This window comes from Lolium perenne, chromosome 1 (assembly GCF_019359855.2).
Source record: "Lolium perenne isolate Kyuss_39 chromosome 1, Kyuss_2.0, whole genome shotgun sequence".
Taxonomy (NCBI): Eukaryota; Viridiplantae; Streptophyta; class Magnoliopsida; order Poales; family Poaceae; genus Lolium; species Lolium perenne.
The window spans coordinates 218,370,881-218,383,151 of record NC_067244.2 but is presented as its reverse complement, the minus strand read 5'-3'; the positions used below and the strand labels follow the sequence as shown (position 1 = coordinate 218,383,151).

The 12,271-nt window shown below is 43.6% G+C and overlaps 1 protein-coding gene across 1 annotated transcript; it reads right to left on the bottom strand.

Annotated features, from left to right (window-relative positions):
- Nucleotides 1-307: 307 nt before the first annotated feature.
- Nucleotides 308-5,009, bottom strand: LOC127327371 (protein ABA AND ROS SENSITIVE 1). The gene is made up of 7 exons (XM_051354142.2): nucleotides 4,850-5,009; nucleotides 4,156-4,255; nucleotides 3,256-3,409; nucleotides 1,628-2,075; nucleotides 1,035-1,110; nucleotides 891-937; nucleotides 308-791 (listed from the first exon to the last, which is right to left on the bottom strand). The coding sequence occupies exons 1-7, from the start codon at nucleotides 4,933-4,935 to the stop codon at nucleotides 605-607; spliced, it is 1,098 nt and encodes a 365-aa protein (XP_051210102.1). The 5' UTR covers nucleotides 4,936-5,009; the 3' UTR covers nucleotides 308-604.
- Between the last annotated feature and the right edge of the window lie 7,262 nt (nucleotides 5,010-12,271).

Genomic DNA, 12,271 nt, shown 5'->3' with positions numbered 1-12,271 from the left:
CCGCAAGGTCTTTGAATTCCCCGATGAGCGAGGTATCAACTATGCAAGTGAGCAGTAAATCGTGGACTTGACAATTGAAATCCGTCTAAAAATATATGAAATGGATCATGGGCTTTGGCTGAATGAGTTCAACAGGTGCGCTCTTGACAGCTATACAGTGTTGTAAACGTCAGCGCACTAACCCACGGAGTAACTTGATGAGACTTCTGGCTAGGAAAAGCATCCAGCACGGATCAACTATCGCCGTATGCATCAACATCACACAAGGACAAACAGGGATCGATCCCTGTCCGAGAGGTAATAGGGGTTGAAGCGTGCACAAGGAAGTCATTCTACACAGGTTTAAGTGTCCCTGTGTATCATGGCGAATCCAAGGGGAGTCCATCCAACATGATGTACTACCATGTATGTCAAGAAAGGATACAAAAACTGTGAGAAAATAAAATATAATTCTTGGTTGTTTCAGTCATTCCATGAAATTTGCTCCAACCGAAGAAATACAATCAGTAAAGAGGCAATTGTAAGTTAACTTAATACTCGGGGCTATTCACACCAAGAAGTAACAATAACCAGTCTCGTTGTGTTAATCATAGAAGCCTCTGCCTCATTTCATATGCTGTGCTCTCCAGTCAACAGCAAAATCTGTGTTGCCATCTTCATCATCACTTGATGAGTCGCTAGCGCTGGACTCCGTGTCCATACCAACGGGTTTGCTATTTGGTTTAGCATTCCGTGTGGCTTTTGACTCAGTGAGCTGTTTCTTCAGCAGATCTACTCGCTGCCTATACTCCCTGCGTACAAATAAACGATGATGAGTTGATGACAAACCAAAAAAATCACTTTCATACGCATGGGTATGTGGACAGAACAAGACGTGGAAATGGGCATACTCTTGTTCTAATGTCAAGTACTCTTCCCTCTCAGCAGCAGCATCAATCTACAACGCACACGCAAAGTTCGCTAAAATTAGCAGTGCAGAACAAATAGGTGCAAGGCATAGGATGAAAATAATGTAGAGAGGTTGTTAGCCTAACCTCCTCTTCTTCAAGGCGATTATCAACTTCCTGGAGGTCCTCCTGAATTTCCTTTTCAAATTCTTTTAACGCGTCACTGTGTGAGATTTTGAGTATTTCATATGAGAATAATCCCACTTACAGAAAAAAAACTTAAATTGGACTGAATACGGTACTATCTCGCAAAAAATCCAGTGCAGCAACTTTTGTTGGAAACATTGAGGAGAAAATGCAGACAAATGACAATGTTAAAAAAAGCATAAAAGCAATGATTATTGACTCTTCCAGGCTGCAGTTTTCGAACTTCACACACTGCAAAAATTCAAGTTGGTTGCAGAAGTAACATAACTTGTTTAACAAACAATCCTAATTAATCATTACTCCACACTAGTAAATACTCCAGTTAGCTAAGGTCATCAAAGAGCTATTTACGTATGCAAACGAAAGCCTATAAATCCTAACAGAACTTAGTCAAATTAGATTAATTATTGTGGAAATACCATGACTGCAAGAATAACAAAAGTTGGATAAATTATTGTCGAAATACCAGGACTGCAAGAATAACAGTTCTTATGGAGGCAATGCACTTGCAAGATCTAGTGAAGAAACCTTACTTGACGTCAACTTTTGGTGGTTCAATACCACGTGCACGGAGATCCGCATCTTTGTTATCAAAGAATCCTTCTGGCAGGGCTCCTTTTACTTGAGCAGTTTCCACAATATTCCCTGCTTGAGATGATGCACTGGCTTCAGTGGGTTTTGTGCTGCTGCTATCAAAGAAGCCATCAGGGACACCTTTCACCTGCATGCGACTTGGATTGGCAATGTTTCCCAAATTCCTGTTGGGCTCCTTCGGAGCTGGAGCTGGTGCTTCGTCTTCATCTTCTTCTGCATAATCAAAAAAATTCCCTGGAAGAATTCCTTTCACATTGGGTTTGCCTTGACTCCCCTTATTTGGCACTTGGTCCGGCCTAACAGATGGTTTATCTACACTTGCTTCCTTGGCTGGCGGTTGAACAGCAGCCACTTCCTGACGTACAGACCTTCCTTCAGAACCAGTACCTGCTCATCAAAGTTGTCGTGAGTGAGCAAGACTGCTAAATGTACATTTCAGCTGTTGCTAAAGAATAGTACTGCTAGCACGAATCTTCACAGAAAATGGACATACATAACATGTTCACTGCATACAGAAGCTGCTCAACTGCTCTACAGAAAATACAACAATATTGATATTTATGTGTTTCTATCCAGAAATTAAGATGTGCTCAACAATAATTCCCTGTATACTAAGTTATAATACCATTCCCACTCAAATGATACCGAATTGTAGGATAAGTGGTATGAGGCCAGGACTAATGTCAATCTGTTGATTTCCATGTATGAAGGCTTGGTGACTGGAATTTAAGTAGTTATCACTCTTTCTAATTAAAGAAAAAGCGCACGAAAATTAGCATATACAGTACAACGCAACATATGGGAAACATTATGCCAGTCTTTTTAAGAGAAAACTACCCAATAGATCATGGGCAGGTTTGGATTAGTTGCCCGTGTTGCTTTACAAGGCAGCAAAAAACTAACCCATACAAGAAAAAACTCAAGAGAGAGGTTCTTCAGAATGACTACATATTTTTTTGGTGTATATCATATAACTTGCTATTAATATGGATGCATCTAGAACTAAAATGTGTCTCGATACATCTATACTAGAGTCAATTAATATGGATCGGAGGGAGTATTAAAATTAAAAATATTTACCACAGCAAGACAAAGGTTAGCAATCCAACCTTGCCCACATGGGAGAGCAAGCTTGAGTCTCCTCCATAGGCGTTTTTTCTTGCTCATGTAATAAAGTTTGCATAGGAAAGCGAGGTATTTTAACGCAAAAGCATATAAAACTCTGTGCAACATGATATCTGACTATCTTGGTGAAAGTAGGTAGGAAGTAGGTCCATTACAACAAATGGCAAGCATAGCAGATACTCCTATCAATTTGCATCAAGGGCAAACCAAAAGGAGAAATCAGATGTGAACAATTCCTTAGCCATGAGCACATGACACTGGTAATTTACCAACACTTCCAAACATGGGAAGATGACACGTTGCAGGATACAATCAAACAAATGAAGTATAGACAAGGACAACCAAGTATACAATCATTCAAATGAAGTACAGAAATCAGATGTGAACAATTTACACTATGAATCATTAAGTTGGGGGAGGGGAAGCATTTTAGCATTCTCACCATCATTTGGCCTTTTCACTCCCTGGCTGTCGAAAAAATTGGCTGGCAACGAGGAGGTTTTTGCTCTCTGGGGCTCTGCTGGTCTTTCATGATTTGCATTTTTGCCACGAGGAGCTGCACCTTCTGTAACTTTAGCGGCTGCAGCGGCTTTTGCCTGTACCATAAATTGGCAAAATGTTAACACGGTTTGCAAAGAATGTACCCGGGCACTTTCGAATTAATTATACTTCAGTCAGATGATGACTACAGTACTGAATATATGTGATATCATAAAACATTAGCTACTGCTTTGGAGCAATTAAGCTATAACAAGTGTCTCCAATTTCATTACAGAAAATACATGAATATTATTTCATAACAAGAAAACATGCTGCTTAACAGTGAGCAGTAACCAAACTTAAAATGAAAAGACAAAACTGGGAAACTATGGCTATATCAACAATCCAAGGAAAATGTGCTATTATTGAAGTGCCCAACATGTTTCATAACCAGACTGTCATCCAATGGTATCTAAGTAAACTTTTGTTGTTGTTCAATCCACTAACAGGTCATATACTCATATCTAGAGCTACCTAAACAGCATGGCAGCATACTCGTAACTGCCAATTGGTAGTAACTGCCAATTGGTAACACTTTTGAATTTGAATAGAGAACCAAACCTACACTGGCATAGAATCCCTTCAATCACGATTCTGTCAACATAGTATTGTCCCTATTACTCTTCTACACAAATTAAACTTTAATTTCATGTGAGCTATGCAAGCATAATAATTTTGTGTATATAACTGCATCAAACATCTGTGCAAGTTATTCTTAAAATATGACTAGACAACTACACCCACGTAAAGGTGTAAATGAGTAAATCAGTGAAAGACTAGCAGGGTTTCTCCCGTGTTTTACCTCATGGTGTTTCCGTGAAACTTGGTGCGCAGGCCAAAGTGCTTCAGATTTCAGAGTAACGTTGCAGACTCTACATATGGGCTGATCATACTCATTATACCTGCAGAACATAATGCGGTGGCTATTAGATACTGCTGTCATGATACACCCGATGCTGTCACTTCTCGACTGGACATCAAAGTTTGAAACAATCCACATGCCATATCATTGCTCTGGATGCAACCTAGCACCGTAGCCCTCATGATGGACGACACCAACCAAAATCCGCATCACCGGCATTTAGCTAACGTAAGCAACACGTCTGTGGGTAACGCGAAGTGGGCTGGAATAGCATATGACTATCTATACAAGGTTCAAACGCTAAGAGTAAATTGGGAGCAGATTGTAAGTAAATTGATAACAATGAAATCAAAATTCCACCACTGCAATGTTCTTCTCTCTACTCGAGAGCAAGCGAAGTAGCAAAACGGTTCCATAGTGCACACAGCAATGTCAAGCACTAAGAAGAATTAGGTCTACCTACCGAGGCCCTATCACCCGCGTCTGCTACTCGTCCCCATTCTCTTAGGGTTACCTGAACCGAACGCGCGACCCAACCCAAATCATCACCACCAAGTATGTGGGGGGAAGGATCCAGAATACGGAGGCTTATTGTAGCTGCGAACAGGGAGAGGAGAAGGGGAGTGGGGGAGACCTGACGAGTGCGGGATCGATGCGCTTCTCCTGCTTCTCCTTGGCCTCGCGAAGCTTCGCGCGGAACAGGGCCTTCCTCTGATCCATGCCGGGAGGCCGAGCCCGAAAAGGTTCCAGCCGCCACGCCACGCCTCGCCTGTACAAGTACAACCTTCTCCGCTGTCGCGGCGGCAGGCGGCCTCGAGCTCGGAGGTTTGGTTCGAGGACGACGATGCGGCCGCTCAGCCGGCTAATGGGCCTGGCTGACTCAAGAAGTGGGCCAAACGGTGCGGCCACTACGAGAAGGGGCGCCAGTCCGGGCACAGAGGTCCCCCCCACACACACACACACACACACACACACAAAAGTTGAAAAGTGGGTGGGCCGATTTTCCCTCCAAAAAATATGATTTTCCCTCTCATTTTCCGCCATTTCCCCCCTCCCGCCTTGACGCCCCCTTGCCTCCTCGCCGTAGAGTTGTTGCCGAAGAAGTTCCAAAATCCTCGCCCCGTCGTCGATGGATCCGAGGCGAAGAAGTAGAAGCCATCGAAAGAGAAGGAGCGGCCGGAGAACTGGACGAACGCGAGGTAGGTGCTCGACATCCAGCGCCGCGTGGTGATCTCGACTGACCGTCGTGCGAGGGAGGCCCGGTCCAAGGATCTCAAGGCCAAGGCATCCATGAACGTTATCATGGAGAGGATCGTGCCATCGTCGAACGGCGGCGTTTGGGAGAGCCAAACCAGCGTCTCTTTGCTGGCAAACAACTTGTCGGCCACACAGGAGTTACTCGACGATCGGCAGGGGTGCTTCTGGTGCGGTTCTCGCCGCCGCTCGACTACCTCAACAACAACCCCCACGGCAGCTTCGACCCTAAGTCATGCTTCGTGACGGAGCGTGCGCTCAGGGACTAGCGCCCTCGCACCGGCGTCCACGTCCCACCGAACCTCAACATCATGTAATCCGACTCGGCCCTCTGTTGTTCACAGGAAGCTCACAAGGGGTCGGGTCGTCGTACCAGCCCACCGGGCAGGGCGCACACAATGTGTTCGACTTGTCGGATGAGGCTATGGAGGAAATCATCCAGCGCGGTTCCAAGGACACACTCATGCAGCAGGGGAGTCCCAAGCCTATGTCAACCAAGAGACGTAGGAGGAGTTGGATGAGGATGATGAAGAAGAGGAACTGCGATTCCCGCGCTGGCTGGGAAGATGATGAAAGCGCCGGCCAACAAGAAGAAAGATAGCTCCGACGGCCACGGCCCAAAGTAGAGGACAAAGGAGGATGAATGCCTCCCCAAAGAATGGAAGGTTATGAGCATCGACCCTTTCATCAGCGTGAACCAAAACTCCGACATATATTGATCGAGAGTGAAGGTGGCGTTTGATGATCAACATGGTGCTTTTGTTCAAGACCAATGTCGCGGTGAAGAAACAAGAGAAAGACTTGGTGGTTCTCATGGCTGACAGAACCACGATGGAAACCGAAATGCAGGCGTGGTACGAGGAGCAACGTGCCATGATCTTCCGGGAGAGGGCCACACCACCGCCGGCTATGACCACGAGCTCTACAGCGATGTCGACATCGGCTACGGTAGAGGAGGCGCCATCGACGGCAGAGAAGGCGCCGTCGACAAATGCCATTTGATTTGTTTTAATATGTTGCCGGTGATGGGCGTTTCTTTTGGTTCGTCGAGTGATGCATGTAAAATGCATACATGAACCTTGTAGTTTATTGTGCTAAAATCCTTATTATATTGCAACTTTATTATATTTATTGGGACTGATACATGTATTTTGAAACATCATTATTGCTACATATATGTTTAGTTTTCATTGTTATTTGTCATCATACATCATTATCTGTGCATTTTTAGTCAATTTTTGGAACTTTCCTACAAAGTCCCCTTCATTGGTATTTAATTCCTGGGAGGCACAAAACCTACTTTTTCGTATTTTCTTTGTTTCAGGACTTTCTGGATCGCTAAAAATCGAGCGAAAAATACATGGTCAGTTTTTCACCTGGAGAAGGACCGTGAGCGAAAGAAGCACGCGAAGGGTGATGTCTACGCACGCTTCTATTCTTGTAGACAGTGTTAGACCTCCAAGTGCAGAGGTTTGTAGAACAGCAGCAAGTTTCCCTTAAATGGATCACCCAAGGTTTATCGAACTCAGGGAGGTAGAGCTCAAAGATATCCCTCTCAAGAAACTTTGCAATTGCGATACAAGAAGTCTCTTGTGTCCCCAACACACCCAATACACTTGTCATATGTATAGGTGCACTAGTTCAGCGAAGAGATAGTAAAATGCAAGTGATATGGATGAATATGAGTGATAATAACAATCTAAAATAAATATGGCAGAGAGTAAACATGCATTAAAACAGTAAATAAACAGTGATTTGGTGTTTGGAAACAAGGCCTAGGAATCATACTTTCACTAGTGGTCACTCTCAACAATGATATCATAAAGGAATATAAATATAAGCACTTAATTATGCTACTCTGAAAGACTCTCTGGCTGGATAACGAACACTAATCCACTGCATAGGTCTGCAAAAGTAAACCTTAAAAATATATTTCCAAGTACTAATGAACACCCCGCGCTGCACTTTGAGCATTCATAGGCGGTACCAATACACCACAATATCATAGAGACATCCAACTCAAATATAATTCAGTGAACAAGTATTCTGTGAAATATAGCCTAAGAGACCCACACGGTGCACACACTCCACCTTTACACACGTGGGACAAAGAGTCCTCGGAGATCACATAAGTAAAGTTCACTTGAATAGCATAACGACATCTAGATTACAAAGCTCATGGTCACATAAAGATCATACCATGGGAAAGAGATATAAACCACATAGCTACCGGTAGAGCCCTCGGCCCTAGGGAGAACTACTCACTCCTCATCATGGGAGTCAACAATGGCGATGGAGATGGCGGTGGAGTCGATGGAGATGGCTCCAGGGGCAATTCCCCATCCCGACAGGGTGCCGGAACAGAGACTTCTGTCCCCCGGATCTTGTCTGCGATGGCGACGCAGCTACGGAACTTTTCGTGGATAGAGGCTGATATATTTAGGGTTTTTGCATCGAAGGCTTTATATAGGCGGAAGGGAGAGGTCGGTGGGCGCTTGGTGGCCCCAGACCATGCCTAGGCGCGGGTCAAGGCCAGCCCGCGCCTAGGGGTGGTTTGGCCGCCTCGGCGCCCCCCTCCGTCTCTGGTTTGGACTCCGTCTTCGCTTCGGCAAAATAGCAACTTCGGCTTTTGTTTCGTCCAATTCCGACAATATTTCATGTATAACTTTTCTGAAATACAAAAACATCAGAAAACAGGGAACTGGCACTGTGGCATCTTGTCAATAGGTTAGTTCCGAAAAATGCATAAAAGTGACACGAAGTGTAAACAAAACATATAGCAATTTGTGTAAAACAAGCATGGAGCATCAAAAATGATAGATACGTTTGCGACGTATCAAGCATCCCAAAGCTTAACTCATGCTTGTCCTCGAGTAGGTAAGTGGTAACAAAGATAATTTTTGAGGTGACATGAAGCCAACACAATCTTGATCAAGCATGTAAAGCATTATGAGCTGGGATCTAAGTACTCTTAACATAGGCATGATATATATGATTCGATAGAACTTAGCAACTATGTTATAACATAAAGAGTAACTCAAACAAAGGATCATGAATAATAGTGCATTGAAAGCAACTGTTTGTTTATGAGCATAGAGTAAACATAACAAAGTGGTACTCACATGTCCTTTATGGAATAGGAAAACATAAATGCTAGGACACCTTTAAAATTCAGAGGATGACTAGATACAAGTAATTTAAGAACAAGCAATAGTTGAAGGAGATATGCCCTAGAGGCAATAATAAAATGGTTGTTATTTATATCTTTATGTTTATGATAAATGTTTATATATCATGCTATAATTGTATTAACCGAAACATTAGTACATGTGTGATATGTAGACAACAAGAAGTCCCTAGTATGCCTCTTAAACTAGCTTGTTGATTAATGGATGATTAGTTTCATAATCATGAACATTGGATGTTATTAATAACAAGGTTATATCATTATATGAATGATGTAATGGACACACCCAATTAAGCGTAGCATAAGATCTCGTCATTAAGTTATTTGGTATAAGCTTTCGATACATAGTTACCTAGTCCTTATGACCATGAGATCATATAAATCACTTATACCGGAAAGGTACTTTGATTACACCAAACACCACTGCGTAAATGGGTGGCTATAAAGGTGGGATTAAGTATCCGGAAAGTATGAGTTGAGGCATATGGATCAACAGTGGGATTTGTCCATCCCGATGACGGATAGATATACTCTGGGCCCTCTCGGTGGAATGTCGTCTAATGTCTTGCAAGCATATGAATGAGTTCATAAGAGACCACATACCACGGTACGAGTAAAGAGTACTTGTCAGGAGACGAGGTTGAACAAGGTATAGAGTGATACCGAAGATCAAACCTCGGACAAGTAAAATATCGCGAGACAAAGGGAATTGGTAATATATGTGAATGGTTCATTCGATCACTAAAGTCATCGTTGAATATGTGGGAGCCATTATGGATCTCCAGATCCCGCTATTGGTTATTGGTCGGAGTGAGTACTCAACCATGTCCGCATAGTTCTCGAACCGTAGGGTGACACACTTAAAGTTGGATGTTGAAATGGTAGTACTTGAATATGGAATGGAGTTCGAATATTTGTTCGGAGTCCCGGATGAGATCCCGGACATCACGAGGAGTTCCTGAATGGTACTGAGAATAAGATTCATATATAGGATGTCATTTTATGTGAAATAAAATGTCGCGGAAGGTTCTATGGAAGGTTCTAGAAGGTTCTAGAAAAGTCCGGAAGAAACCACCAAGGAAGGTGGAGTCCACATGGGACTCCACCTCCATGGCCGGCCAGCCCTAGATGGGGAGGAATCCCAAGTGGACTCCTCCATAGGGGGCCGGCCACCCCCCACATGGGAGGTGGAAATCCCACCTTTTGGTGGGAGTCCTAGTTGGGCTAGGTTTCCCCTCTTATGGAAGGTTTTTGGTTCGGGTCTTATTCGAAGACTTGGACACCAACACTTGGGGATCCACCTATATAATGAGGGGCCAAGGGAGGGGGCCGGCCACCCCAAGACCACAAGCTGGCCGCCCTTGAGTGGCCGGCCACCCTCCCAAACCCTAGCCGCCCCCTCTCCTCCATAACTCCCGCGTAGCTTTAGCGAAGCTCCGCCGGACTTCTCCACCACCACCGACACCACGCCGTCGTGCCGTCGGATTCAAGAGGAGCTACTACTTCCGCTGCCCGCCGGAACGGGAGGTGGACGTCGTCTTCATCAACAACCGAACGTGTGACCGAGTACGGAGGTGCTGCCCGTTCGTGGCGCCGGAACCGATCGTGATCAAGATCTTCTACGCGCTTTTGCAAGCGGCAAGTGATCGTCTACCGCAGCAACAAGAGCCTCCTCTTGTAGGCTTTGGAATCTCTTCAAGGGTGAGACTCGATACCCCCTCGTTGCTACCGTCTTCTAGATTGCATCTTGGCTTGGATTGCGTGTTCGCGGTAGGAAAATTTTTGTTTTCTATGCAACGTTATCCTACAGTGGTATCAGAGCCGTGTCTATGCATAGATGGTTGCACGAGTAGAACACAATGGATTTGTGGGCGTTGATGCTCTTGTTATCTTTAGTTTGAGTACTTTGCATCTTTGTGGCATAGTGGGATGAAGCGGCCCGGACTAACTTTACATGACCGCGTTCATGAGACTTGTTCCTCGTTCGACATGCAACTTGTATTGCATAAGAGGCTTTGCGGGTGTCTGTCTCTCCTACTATAGTGAAGATTCAACTTACTCTTCTATTGACAACACTAGTATCACCGTTGTGGTTCATGTTCGTAGGTAGATTAGATCTTACTCGAAAACCCTAAACCACGTAAAATATGCAAACCAAATTAGAGACGTCTAACTTGTTTTTGCAGGGTTTGGTGATGTGATATGGCCATAATATGATGATGAATATGTATGAGATGATCATTATTGTATTGTGGCAACCGGCAGGAGCCTTATGGTTGTCTTTAAATTTCATGTTGAGTAGTATTTCAAAGTAGTTGTAATAGTTGCTACATGGAGAACAATCATGAAGACGGCGCCATGAACCTTGACGCTACGCCGAAAATGATGGAGATCATGCTCGTTGATGATGGAGATCATGTCCGTGCTTTGGAGATGAAGATCGAAGGCGCAAAGACAAAAGGGCCATATCATATCACATATGAATTGCATGTGATGTTAATCCTTTATGCATCTTATTTTGCTTAGATCGCGACGGTAGCATTATAAGATGATCCCTCACATTAATATCAAGATAATAAAGTGTTCTTCCCTCGTATGCACCGTTGTAACAGTTCGTCGTTTCGAAGCATCTCGTGATGATCGGATGTGATAGATTCAACGATTCACATACAACGGGTGTAAGCCATGTTGCACACGCAGAATACTTGGGTTTGCTTGACGAGCCTAGCATGTACAGACATGGCCTCGGGACAACGGAAACCGAAAGGTTGAACACGAGTCATATGGATGATATGATCAACATGTAGATGTTCACCATTGAAGCTACATCATCTCACGTGATGATCGGTTTTTGGTGTAGTGAATTTGGATCGTGTACCACTTAACAACTATGAGGGATGTTGTATTAAGTGGGAGTTCATTAGTAATTAGATTAAAACATGAACTAATTATCATAAACATAGTCTGAGTAGTATTTTGAATTAATTTTGTAGTATTGGCATCCATATTCTACCATGCGCTAGTCTTGTTAGTGAGATAGAAATACTGTTAAAATCTGATAAGAAACTTTACGGTTTGGTACCGTATTGTTAATGAATCAAGAATTGATTAAGTCCTATTGCAAACTTTTAGTAAACCTCACATTGTTGATTCAAAGAGCTGTGATTTCAATTAGTACCTAAAGTTATCTTGTCTCCGTGAAACTTGAAGTTCAAATCTGTTTGAAAAGTAAGGAGCTGAAAATTTAGTTTTCAGAAATAATCAAGGTATGAGATATATGTGATATCTAAGACCTTATTGCAAGATGATAGAATATAATTTGGTGAGACTACATGAACTCATAAGTTTTATGGGAATGTACGAAGGTTGAAGACGCAAGGCGTCACAATCCTCCAACTGTTGGGGCACTACGGATATTCGCACATCCATGAAGTGACCATCCTTAATATGCACCGTTACTAAAACTCGTCGTTTCGAAGCATCACGTGATGATCGGGTGTGATAGATTCTACGTGTGCATACAACGGGTGCAAGCTAGATTTGCACATGCAAATACCAAGGTTAAAACTTTACGAGCCTAGCATGTACACATGGTCTCGGAAAGTCGTCATGATA

Bases quoted from the DNA above. Each gene is read 5' to 3' on its own strand.
- LOC127327371 (XM_051354142.2), bottom strand. From the start codon at position 4,935: ATGGATCAGAGGAAGGCCCTGTTCCGCGCGAAGCTTCGCGAGGCCAAG. The intron at 4,256-4,849 runs GTCTCCCCCACT...TATGTTCTGCAG, and splicing joins ATCGATCCCGCACTCGTCAG to GTATAATGAGTATGATCAGC. The intron at 3,410-4,155 runs GTAAAACACGGG...TTTATGGTACAG, and splicing joins TTTCACGGAAACACCATGAG to GCAAAAGCCGCTGCAGCCGC.